At 47.5% G+C, this 12,941-nt stretch overlaps 1 protein-coding gene and 1 long non-coding RNA gene across 3 annotated transcripts in view; both read right to left on the bottom strand.

Moving 5' to 3' along the window:
- The window catches only part of LOC125965544 (uncharacterized), a 35,103-nt gene extending 25,862 nt beyond the window's left edge, over window positions 1-9,241 (bottom strand). The window contains exon 1 of the long non-coding RNA XR_007479556.1: window positions 1-9,241. This is a non-coding gene — a long non-coding RNA (uncharacterized LOC125965544).
- LYRM4 (LYR motif containing 4) overlaps window positions 1-12,941 on the bottom strand; it is a 119,228-nt gene that overhangs the window by 75,250 nt on the left and 31,037 nt on the right. For both annotated transcript variants that reach the window (XM_033407986.2, XM_004281062.4), the window contains exon 2: window positions 12,742-12,862. In XM_033407986.2, coding sequence (XP_033263877.1) covers window positions 12,742-12,862 — 121 coding nt within the window. The remainder of the gene's footprint in view (window positions 1-12,741; window positions 12,863-12,941) is intronic.

The following is a 12,941-nucleotide window of genomic DNA, read 5'->3' as shown; positions in this document are numbered from 1 at the left end:
TCAGCGATATGGACACAAAGAGACTAACTGACTCGGCGATACGGACACAAAGAGACTAACTGACTCGGCGATACGGGGCCTATGCTTTTGAGACAGCAGTTGCATTTCTGAAGGAAAACAGAGTTAAACAAAACCCCCGTCACCTGCTGTGTGAAAGGGCTCTATGAGGCACTAGGAAAGGGCACACACAACCCTCGTCCATCTGGGAAGCAAAGCCTGGGAGGCCACAGGACGGCTGAATGCCAGGGATTCTCACGCAGAGCCTCGAGGGCCCCATGCGCACAGGTCTGGACAGGCATACACGCTCTTCCCTGAGTCACTTCTCTGGCCAGACCTAAGCCCTTTACAGACATCTGCTCACCTCCCTGCGAACGCTTACTGCCGCCAGAGGTAGTACCTGCCTTCCAGATCCCTCCAGCAGTAAAGCTGCACGAGCTCCGAGGGCTCGGGGTCTGCACCTCATCCCTCTGTGTGTGCACCTGACGTGGCAGGGCACGGGGACAGGGGGTCAGGAGTCAGGGGCGGTGGGCGCCTCACAGCCCCTCCTTGACTCTGAGCCTGCCCCGGCAGCATGTGAGCTGAGGCCTCCGTGACCGCACTGCATTGCCTCACAGCACGGTCCTTCAGCTGCATTTTAATAAAATGAATGCTATAAAATTTGATTTAGATATACTCTTGTAGCCTTGGAAACCCCTTTCACTGAGAGTGAGTGAGTGCCCCCAGTTCTTTCTGGTGGATAAACTTTTCCCGGTGTGTGAAAAACATTAATACAGAAACTGCCCCTTGGAATTCAGTCTTCACCGTTCTACCTAAGCCACTGAGAAGCACTTGGGAGGGTCGACCTGCGTGACAGCGAGGCCCACGTGTCGAGAGCAAAGGCTTGGGCGCTGACCACGCTGCGGGGTCGGGGGCAGCTCGGGGCACAGAAGACAACCCGCCTCCCCGGGAAGTCAGAGGCCCTGGCAAAGCCCTGCAGGAAATGCTGAGGAGTTAACACCTGAGTGCTCTGGTGGCCCCGAGGACAACAGGTTTCAGTGGCAGGAGAGGGGAGCAAGGGCGCGGCAGGCCTGCCCTCGGCAGCTGGCGGGCGGGGAAGGAGCTCCCTGGCGGGGCGCTGGGTGTCCTGCGCCGCGCTGGCCCCGCATCCAGCCCCGAGCACCCTGTGCTCAGCCCAACGAGCTCACCGGCTCCTGGTCCTGAAGCCGCGATGTGGCTGCAGTGGGGCAGGCTTCGCAGGGCCCAGAAACCCACGGGGCCACGCCGCTTCCTAGCGGTTCCCTGAACTGCCCAGGAGAGAAAAAAGGACGGGCACTGGCCTGTAGGGAAAAATGGGCTCCGTTTAAAAAGTATTTCCAGTAAGAAAAATACGTAATATTAAGAAAAACGTGGACAGCTATACAGACAGCTGCAAACTTTAAATAACAGCTGAGAGTTACTGAAAAAAGCAAGTGCTGAGTTTGGCCCAGCGGAGACAGAACCTGGATCGAAGCCGCAGGACAACGGATTCTGGCTCTTTTCCCCCGGTCTCCCTTCCTCATCCCACTCCTTCTTGGAAGGTCTGTCGAGTCCCAGTGAAGAAATCTCATTGGTAATGAGGCATCCACGACCTGTCACCTGTGTGAAAGGGCAGCTTCTGTCACAGCTCACAGGTCCCCGGAAGCCGCCGTGATCCATGCAACATCCCTGCCATCACCGGGGGTTAAAAGCTTCTACAAAGTGTAGCCAAGGGCTTGTCTGGAATTGGCCCCGCAGCCGGGGCTGCCAGCAGAGAACCACCGCTGCATAACTCAGCTTACGCCACCAGTCACTCCCCATGCTCAAGGCGACAGGCTGCCTGTGACATCCCGGCAGCCAAGCTTTCCTTTTAAAGTGAATTCAGTAAATGCAGAGGATCAGAGACACGCCTCACCCTTGGTCAAAATCCAACATTCACAAGTATGTTTCTGGGATCTAACAATCATCGTCAATTATTTTCAGAATCAGAAAACGTCAGGCCTGAAAGGGGGCCTCGGAGGCACGGGGCACCCCTCCACACCCGTGGGGAGCTGGCATCGACGATCGCCCGCCAGCTGGCCGGGGCCGGGAGCAGACCCTGGCTGTGCTGGCTCCCTGGCCGGCCGGCGTTCAGTGATGGGTGCGCACTGGGCTCCGACGGCACATCCATGACTCTGCAGGCAGTTCTGGGACGCGCTCGTCTAAGTGAGTGCGATAACTCCATGAAAGAAACCCCCAACCCAACCTCCACAAGGCAGTTAAACTTAGGTTTGTTAAATACAGCAGATTCGTGAAGAGAAGTCTTGTGCTATTAGGATGTTGGAAAGCAGTGCACCCAATCCCTCACCTTTTACAGATGAAGCCTATTGGGTCACAGATCTCTGGTGATGCTAATATCTCGAAGTTGTGACAGACTGTGAAGGGGAGTCCATGGGACTGCAGGTCGGTGGTGTTGTTACAACATTAAGGAGATGAGACTTGGGGCGAGGAAAAGAGAAGTACTTGTTAGGCTGCGTGAAGTGGAAATGCTCGAAGAAAATGAATATATTTAAAATACTGATTTGATTGTGCACCAGCATTACTTAATAAAGCTAAGATTATTACAGTGCCACACCTGAGAGAATTTTTAAAGCCTTTCGATTATTTATAACCAACCATTCTACGAAATGACAACCCTAATTACCAGATTTGGGGAAGAGAGAACGTTTCTGACACAGCATCTGGCTCCGGTATTTCAAACACACAGCAAGTACAAAGCTAACCTTAACTTATGAATGGTATTCCTTGGGCTTCAGCAGACAAACCGAATGATGATAAAGTTTTAAGAGAGATTAAATATCATGAATGAGGATAGAGAGCTACCTAACAAGGGCTAGGATTTAAATTTAGGTGTTTCTCACTCAAAACCTCCAATCATGTCTCTGAATGAAACAACAGTTTTTAGACCGATAGATGTATAATTAGAAAATAAATCTTTCCAACAGCGTAGGTGATACCACCCTTCATACATATGCTTGTAAAACCCATCAAATGCAGATATCCAGTGCTCAGGAAATGAGCACATGTTCTTATGCACATACTGGGCTGGGCGTCATCACCTCCCTGCCACCTCGGAGGACGTGGGACAGAAACACAAATGGACATAAACAGGGGGAGCCCCTCTGTCACCCTTCCTAGAAGATGTGGCATTGTTTCCCCATCAGCTTGGGAGAAGATCTTCTGCATAAGCACGACTGGAATTAACTCTGATGACTTGAACGACAAGCCAGGCAGTAAAGGCATCAAAAGGTTTCCGCTGAAGGGCACTTCAGCGATAGCTTGTCAGGAAAAGTGCAATTGGAGCTGTGACCCTGGATCTATGACCCTGGATCTATGGGGAAATTCTGAGCAAGCACTTCTTAAATAAGGCAGCTGAACTTTACCATTTTCAGACTGTGGTTTTGTACTGTTTTTTCCTTTTGAAGGCAGAGAGGGTGAGAGAGTTTTCTGATAAATGATAAAGGAGACCAGTCCCTAGGAATAAACTATTCACGAGCCTACAGAGGGGAAGCTGCTACCTTCTAATGAGAGCTCTAAAGGGACCATCAGAAAAAGGAACACACATCTTCCCTCCTCCTCTCCTACGTGTTGTTTACCTTCTGTGAAGATAAGGCCACCCAGGGTGACCCCTCTTCTGAGAACTGGCTAAAAAGTGAGAACAGATGCAGGCCCATCCTTCTCCTAACTGTGCATCCTTGGGAGAATTATTCAAACACGCCGAGTCTGAATTTCCTCATCGAGCGCACAAGGATACTAGTATCTTTCTCACAAGGCTGCTGTTAGGCATTCAAAGTGCTTATGTAATACAGGGAGTCCGTGCCCAGAGAGGGCGCGACGAATCGACACTGGTGAGGACCGCCCCCCCCCCCCAATCTATCAAATCATCCCTTTACAGATGGAGGAAACACGGCGAACAAACCACCTGCCCAAGATCACACGGCAAGTTACTATCAGAGCTGAGATGAGCACATTCACCTCTTGCCCCTGAGATCAATGTACTTTCTGCTCCGGAATTGTTAATATCCGCTTCCACTTTAGGTGTTTCAGCAACAAAAAGGCTTTTCGAGGAACTCAAGAGTGAGCAGCTCTGGCAGACTAGACTAGGAGACTCATCTGCTAGACTAGATGGGAGAATGACAGATACCATGATAAAAATTCCCAAATGAAACCCGTGCCAAAGTTTTCTATAAACGGCACTACTATGTGAGCTCTTGTGAACATGAAATATGCAGAACTATTAGTGTACAAAAAAAGGCAGGGGTGATACAGGCTTCCTCTAGATAGGAAGTGGAATCTTGTTCTGTGCGTGTCAACCTTGGAGGAATGAAGCAAATTTGATGGGTGGTCTCCAACTAAGAGACATTTCTTCTAGAAGAATGCCAACTGTGCGAAAATACTCTTGTCCCAGACTTGAGGAAATAAAGGAATTTCCAGAAAAAGCAGAGAGGAAATTAGTTTAAATTCTTGTATGAAGAAGTCTATTTGTAGCTGCAAAGGAACTATATATTGAACAGGCTGAAAAAATAAATGTCATACACAGGCCAAGCTATAAAACTCAACAAACCCTTCTCATTGCCCTGCTTTCTCAAACCTTCTGAGGAGGCTGGGGAATTTTTTATTCATATTGAGAGGATTCATATACCCAAAAGACATAGGGTTCACTTAGGGGGCAATTCTTTCTGGTCGTTGTATATAAATTCATGTTGATTTCCTGAGGATGTTTATCCAGGTCCGAGACGGAGCACAGAAATCTCCTTTGCCTGACGGCTTTAGTACTATTTTTTTAATATGTAGATTGATCCTTGGATCTAATCTTAGCTGGTCTATAGAGGCACAGGGGAAAGCACTGCTGGGATATGCCAGTAAACCTATGCTGTGTTCCATGAAATGAGTGAATAGAGGGTATCCAGAACAGGAAGGGTGGGCTTGGCTCCCAAACAGTCCAAGCCAGAGAGAAGTTCTGTGAGGTCTGGACAGACCTCTGCATTCCACCCCAACTCTGCCTCCGAAAAACTTACAAAACCAATTCATAATTATATGGCATAGAGGGGGTGCTTGATAAACAGGGAAAGAAACTGTGGGCATGGATTGCAAGGCACACAGTGCGTTTGTGTTTCACGTGACTGAGATGGGCCAGGGGGCAGGGTGGAGTCAAATCAAACAGAAAGAGCATTAACGCTGAGGAGGAACTGGGGAGAGCATTCCCATCACTCACGCGTTATTGCTCTTCAAATGCCACTCCATTTTCTCTGAAAGAAAGTGTTCTCCTCAGAGGTATGCTTTAGTACCCGTAACATGGCTTCTACCAGAAAGGAAGGCTAACCGCAGAGCTGCAAGCAACATCAATAAAATAATTCAATCTTTTGACTTTCCTCGTAGCAGAAAGGTTAGACCAAGAGAAGTTTTAGGAATTTACGATGGCATAAATACACGGCTGGCGTACCCCTTTGCTCACCTATAGCCTAAACTCTGGAAAGTTAAGATCTTGGTGAAAAATGGTCAAGGGAAGCTGAGCATAGAGTAATTTACTCTAAAATGTACCAGTATTTCTGCAAATAATCAAGAAGGGGACAGATACTGATGTGAAACGTTGAACCATGGCATTTTAGAACTGGAAGTAGCCTTAGAAACTACAGCATAACCCTTTGATTTTACAGATGAGAAGCTGAAGGCTTGTAGTTCCAGCTCCGAATGACTAAGGTTTCCCAGCCTCAAGTTATCAATCAATGTCTGAGGCATTCAATTTTATTTTTCTCAATTAAGAGAAAAATTGAGGACTGGTTATATAGTTCTTTTTTAGGGGAAGGGAGAATTTTTTTTATTGTGAAAAAAACCCCACAAAAAGTTACCATTTTAACCAATTTTAAGCGTATAGTTCAGTAGTGTTAAGTACGTTCACATTATTGTAAACCAAATCTCTAGAACTTTTTCATCCTGAAAAACTGAAACTGTCCCCATTAAACGCTAACTCCCCTTTCCTGCTCCCCCAGCCCCTGGCAACCAACATCCTACTTTCTACCTCCTTGAATTGACCACTTTAGGGACCTCAGATAAGCGGAATCACACGGTACTGGTCCTTTTGTGCCTAGCTTAGTTCACTGAGCACAGTCCTCAAGGTCCATCCATGTTGTAGCCTGTGTCAGAATTTCCTTCCTTTTAAGGGCTGAATAATATTCCATTGTATGTAAATGCCACATTTTGTTTGTCCATCCGTCAGTGGAAATTTGGGTTGCTTCCACCTCTTGGATATTGTGAATAATGTATAATTCTTTCCATGTATTTTAAATGCCCCTAATGTACGGACTGACTTTCCTCTCCTTCATAAAAACAATTTCCAAGTAAATTTTAGAGATTCCCCTGAACCTACCAAAATGGTACTTAAGCTAAAAGTGTACTTGAAGAGAGATAAAGTGCATTATTACTTTTCCCCACAAGACATACAGATAAAACACTCCTACCTTTTCACAGGCTGTTCTACAGGGTGCCCACTGGGGGCAGGTAAGGCATCCCTTTCACTCAATTCTGACCACCCCATGGGGCACTGGCACAGGCTCTGCGGAGACCCACGTGAGAGAGGCCTGTCACTGTTCAATGGCTTCTCATCTCACGACAGGCGCATTCAGAAAGTGATTGCGGGACGTTCCTCTCGAACGGTCATTTAAAAACTAAACCATAAAGTATCAGATGAAGTAAAAAATATGGTTTCAGAGACTCTCACTTATCACCACCCAAAATGCCAATAAACTGGGCACATTACTTTGCTTTTAGTGATCCACAAAAATAATAAGTGTAAGCTAAACACTGAAAATGCTTCATCTCACATATACACACACTCAGGTTAGCTAAAAGGCTGCTACCCATAATATCGACCCATTTCCTAGTATCTTCGATGGTTGTACATAATGTCTGCTCTGAACTGCTTACAATGGCAGGTTCATAGTTCTGGGTCTGACACAGCCACTATTTGAATTGCTTCATTAAAAAAAACACTAGCTTAAGGATAGCTGATGTGGTATGGAATCCTGTCATCACTAAAGAGCTGCTGGCAAAAATGGTATAACTCCAACACCTTGTTGTTATCCGGAATCAGAAAACATGACATCCAGCTGATCTTCTCAGTGTAAAATTACGTACTACAGTAACAATATATTTCTTCATCCAAATACTTATGTTACACACAACCCTTGTATAGCTGGATACACGTATATACCATCACTGGTAGAGTAAAAACATTATTTGGGTGTAAGTTCAGTGCTCAACTCACTAGCCTACATGAATGAGTGGTTGGGAACCTCTGTTACCCAGGTCTGCTCTCTCAGAGCCCAGAAGAACTGAAGGGTCGCCTTGCCAGGGTACACTCTGATGAACACTGAGAGTATCACACAGCTGTAAATAAACCCAAACTTTGTACAGATACTTTAGTTTTCACCAGGTTTAAAGAAAAAGGGGCTACACATTTAAGATTTAGCTGAAGTCACAATCGTAATTCATGTATTCAAGGAAATCTCATCAGAGTGAAGAAACACAGCCCGGCACCTACTCGGTTCCTGCAGATGCAGAGTTTCCCAGTCCCAACTGTTGCTTCTACTTCTTTTTCTCTCACAGACATGGGCTATTAAGCGAGGTATATAACCGTATTTTGAAATGCTTGGAAAATGTTTTCTCTTTGATAAACACACAACCTCTGTGAGTTACCTGGGGTGGGAACCCCTTCTTCCCCCCACGGTTACGGAGCACCGGAAGCAGCAATTCCAAATAAGCCTGCTTACGATCCTGAGGGGCGTGACCAACTGCGGAGCTACAATAAGTGGGGGTGATTAAGTGATCGTTAGTCCAATAATGTCTTACAGAGGGGAATCAGAAGGAATAGCTCCAGAACAGCAACATGGAAAGAAGGACAAAGATGAAAGCAAGGTCTGGCCGGCTTCCCTGCTTCTCCTTCTGTGTGAAGCACCCAAGGAGCCCTGTCTGCTGTCTCAGGTGCAAAGTCCTCAGTTACTTCTTGCTGCCTAGATTGTGACAGCTGTCTGTCCGGCATCTGGGCATCCTTCCTGGCGCCGGCTGGCACACGCACAAAGGGCCTCTCCCACTTTTCGGATCCCACTTGGGAAGCAGACAGGGAAACTAGGTTTAATGGGGGCTAGTCCAGACCTTGCTTCCAGCAGAGAAAGAACTCACAAGAGCTGCCAGGGTCTAGCTGTCTTTACAGAACCATTTTAAATGGAAATAACGGGAGTTTATAGAAAAGTGGGAGAATGTCTCTGCTAGTTACGGGACAGGATAGGATGCACGCAGCTGGAAAGAGAGAGGACTCTAATTCTCAGGGAAGAGGTGGTCCACGGCGAAGAGAGCACAAGCACATGTCCGGCACCTAGTCCATGGGCCATAATTACGGAGAATGAATGAAAGGAGCCTGACTGGCTCATGCAAGGGAAACGCGACCTGCGCTTCTACTTCTTACAATCAGAGTAATCCTTAGGAGCAGCGTGAAAGGCCAGTAAGAAATGCTGATGCTACTAGAATCCCTCAGGGTTGCCACATGAAGACTAAATATCTCTGCACAGTAAGGATATAAAGGAAGGATGACCTCTGAGGAGAGGCTGGGCTACGATGATGTGGTCCTTAAATATCTGGGGAACAAAACTGGGAGATGACTTAAGAGTATCTCTATCCTTTGGTTTCTACTGACTCAGGAGCTCACATCCTTGAACTTCTGAGTTTGCCCTCAGGAATTAGAGACCTGAGGTCAGGTCTGGCCAGGTGCCCTTAGACAAGGCAGCCAGCTTTCCTGCACCTTGGCTTCTCTACCCCAAGAGAACCAGAAGAAAACCTTTTCTCAGAGACTTCTTTAAAAAATGCAAAATCTTACTGTGCTTACAGTGGTATCATTAGTGTCACGGCTGACTGAAGCGAGACCCACTTTAAAGACTGGACAGCAGGAGGCAGGGACCAGTGTTGAGAGGACGATTTCAGTTTGAGTGCTGCCCTTACGGGTGTGCGTGTCTGGCGCCTGGAAAGGTGGCTGTAGGCTTTCTCATCCACGGAGAATGATGCTGAGATCGACGTGCATCCTGGTGGATGGTCTTTGAGTCCAAGTATCGAGTGGAAAGGGACTTGATGTGAAGGATATTGTAGTTCTTGAGGGTAACGTCTCAAGATCCTCATCAGATTTCCGCTTTCCCTTCACGGATCATTTGCATGAACCATGCAAGGTGATACCACGATTTTGGTGGCACAGACCCCTGGACTGAGGTGTTCGACTCCAGGGGACAAACTTCATAGATTCATTTAGTCCACAAATAATTAAGAGCCAACTCCACACGGGGCTGGTCTAGATCTTCTGATTAACAATAATACAAGCATTTATGACGTGCCAGCATCCTTCTAAGAGCTTCACATATATTAACCTACTTTATCCTCACCGTAACCCACGAAGTTGGGCTTGTTCCCACCTGTGTTTTACGTTAGGCACTGAGAGGTTAAATACCTGGTTCAAGGTCACACTGCGACCAGGAGTCAGGACTGGAACACAGGCAGGCGGGCCCCACAGCCCATCCTCCTGCCTCCTGCGCGGTGGTGACCATGACAGCTGAGACCCCTGTCCTCGTGGAAGAGGAGAAAACAGGGCAACAAGTGATGCTATTTCTGGTGCTGATAAGTGCTGTGAGGAACTCTGAAGCAGGGTAAGGGGGTAGGGGTAAGGGGGCAGGGGGCAGAACCACGTGTGGTCAGGGAAGCCCTCTGTGATGGCGAGCAACCTTAGTAAAACGCCTGAGTGAAAAGGGGGTCCAGCTCTGCGAAGGCCTGGAGAGACTATTCCAGGCGAGGGGACAAAGGCTCCCAGAGGGTTACAGGCTGGGGGTAGGGGTGCCAGGGGCAGCAAGGGGTCATGGAATGGCGCGGGTGAGGGAGACAGGCCGTGGAGGGTCTCTGCCGACTTCACGAGGACTGCAGGCTCGTCGTCGGGGATGAAGCCCCTGGCGGGTTTTGAGCAGGTGGTAACCTGCTCTGATTTTTCACCCTGGCAGCCTGTGGAGAAGAGACCACTGGGGCAGACAGGGAGGTGAGTTAGAAGCTGTCACAGTGGCCAGTGTGAAGAAAATACAGATGCTATTTTAGGCCTTTAGGCCAAGGCCAGCTTCGCCAGCTCAGAGCGAGGGGGCTCGGGGAATCGCCTGCATCTCATAAGCTAACTCGGGTCAACGTGAAGCTCGGGTTCAGGAGCAATCTTGACGTGAAAGGGAAGCACCTGCTGCTCTGCTAGTTAACACAGACGCCCTGGGCCCGGAAGCGGGCCGCGCAGGCTCTGCCCCCCATCCAGGAAGGTGCACGTGGCAGGCTGTCCCGGGGAGGGCCCGACCCGTGGCCCCAGAGCTTGAGTCTGTTTTGTGTGGATCCACTGGGAATGTCTGGTGAGCGCCAGTCTATCCTTTCTTTTTTTTCTTCTTTTCTAAAAGCATTTCATACCAAGTGACACAGACAATTGCATAACTAAAGAAATGGTGGCACGGATTGCTAACAGGTCCCTTTTCTAAGCTCTTTCTACTCGGAGCAACTTTACAGTAAAAGATAAAACCAGCCTGTTTCGGAGGTGCTTGCCAACTTCTGCATGGGGAAGTGCCAAAGAACTGAATCTTCCTGAGTTTATGCAAAATAAGGACGCAGGCTGCTTGTTTTTCCAAGTTCCAGTGCTAAAGCATCCCATAAAATTCAACCACTGATGCATGGAAAATGCCATTGTTCTAGAGTTTTTAAAATGGCAACCCCTTTCTCTGCCTCTATTAACACACATGCAAACGTGCAGACCAGCTTCTTCTTCTGACTATCCTATTATCTTTTCATGCTCTTAGTTAAAGATCATTTCCTAGGCTTGTCTGAATGTGGCCAAGTTATCCTATTGCTAGATAACTGTAGAGCTCAGGGAGAGTTGTCTGAATCTGAAATGTTATTCTAGAAGGGATTGTTCCATTATGTAGGCAACATAACAAGACTATTAATTTTGACATAAAATGAAAACTAGTTTTTAATACTGCTTCTTTATCAAACTGTTTATAGAGTCAAGCATGCAGAAGGGTCAGAGATATAAACATATATCCCGATACACGTCATATATCGTGATAAGACATAATGTCAGCCAAGCTGGCATCTCCTGACAATGCTAAAGAAGCCCTTTCCAACACACTCACAGATCTTAGGAAAATGTAAGGGGTTTCCCTCCACCCCTAAACAAATGCACTGCAAGGAAGAGAGAAAAATGAAGGGAAGCAGAAATGGAGCTTATGGCGTGACTGCTGCTAAATCAGAGAAAAAGAGTGAAAAGGATGATTTTTTAGAGGGTGAGAAAACCAGTCGCCAGCAGGCTGCTTTCGCCGTCGGCTCCCTGGTTAAATTTTGCAGAGAGAAGGACAAGTCACACCACGCAGGAGGCCAGGCTGCTGCAGGTGCTCCATCCACCTCACGAGAAAGAGCAAAGCAAGCACAAGCCAAGGCAGCCGCCAGCACTTCTACAGGAGGAAAATAAAACCCCCGCCGGGTCCTTCTGGGGTCAGTACCTAAGCAGCTGTGCTTCACACCATCCGCACCTGCAGATACACCTTCCACATGCAACAAAATTTAGGTTCATAGCAGTGTCTTCCAGAAAAGGGCAACATTATCTTGAATTATGACTTCAAAGTACTAGGAAAGGACTCCCCTGGTGGCACAGTGGTCAAGAACCCACCTGCCAATGCAGGGGACACGGGTTCGAGCCCTGGTCCGGGAAGATTCCACACACCGCGGAGCCACAACTACTGAGCTCGCGTGCCACAACTATTGAAGCCCATGAGCCTAGAGCCCGTGCTCCGCAACAAGAGAAGCCACCGCAAGGAGAAGCCCGCACACCGCAACGAAGAGCAGCTGCTGCTCACTTCAACCAGAGAAAGCCTGCGTGCAGCAACGAAGACCCAACGCAGCCAAAAATAAATAAATAAGTTTATATATATATATATATATATATATATAAAAACTAGGAAAAGTAGATTACAGTTATACTCTGTGACACATGTCCACGTATCAATGTGTAATATATCTAACGAAGAGACAAAATTTAAAGGTTTCCTATACTTACAGCATCAACGTCTAGTAAACTATGGGAACTCAGCTTCCCAGAAGGATGCATTCCCTGGAAATTCTGCATAGCTGATATTTATGTACTCCTTGATTCAATAATATGACAGGTCATCTTTCTTTGTGCACATGAATAGAAGGAAGAGAGTTTCGGGCTTCCCTGGTGGCGCAGTGGTTAAGAATCCGCCTGCCAGTGCAGGGGACACGGGTTTGAGCCCTGGTCCAGGAAGATCCCACATGCTGCGAAGCAACTAAGCCCACGCACCACAACTACTGAGCCTGCGCTCTAGAGCCCGCGAGCCACAACTACTGAGCCCGAGTGTCACAACCACTGAAGCCCAGGCGCCTAGAGCCTGTGCTCCACAACAAGAGAAGCCACCGCGATGATAAGCCCGCGCACCACAACCAAGAATAGCCCCTTTCTCATCACAACTAGAGAAAGCCCGCGCACAGCAACGAAGACCCAACACAGCCAAAAATAAAAACAAAAAAGAGGAAGAGAGTTTCATGATCCCGTGGTGTGAATCACAAACACCAATCAAGGGCGACATGTCAAAGCTTAAAGCTCTTAACGAAAAACCGTACATCATTGAACCATCTTACCTGTCGACGGATTATTCCAAGGTCTCTTTTGGCTTTATTCATTAGGGCTTGGATTTGTACAGGATCCTTTACATTCTTATTTTCTCTGAAGGCATCTCTTATCCTCCTGATGGCGTAACTTCTAAACGAATTCAGAGAAAAAAGGAAAAGGTGTCAGTGTGTCTGAAACGATGCTTTTAAAAATGAATTCAAAAGTGGTT

The sequence above is a fragment of the Orcinus orca genome, chromosome 10 (assembly GCF_937001465.1).
Source record: "Orcinus orca chromosome 10, mOrcOrc1.1, whole genome shotgun sequence".
In the NCBI taxonomy this organism is placed as follows: Eukaryota; Metazoa; Chordata; class Mammalia; order Artiodactyla; family Delphinidae; genus Orcinus; species Orcinus orca.
Note: the sequence above shows the minus strand (reverse complement) of the source record. Positions and strands in the feature narration are given on the sequence as shown.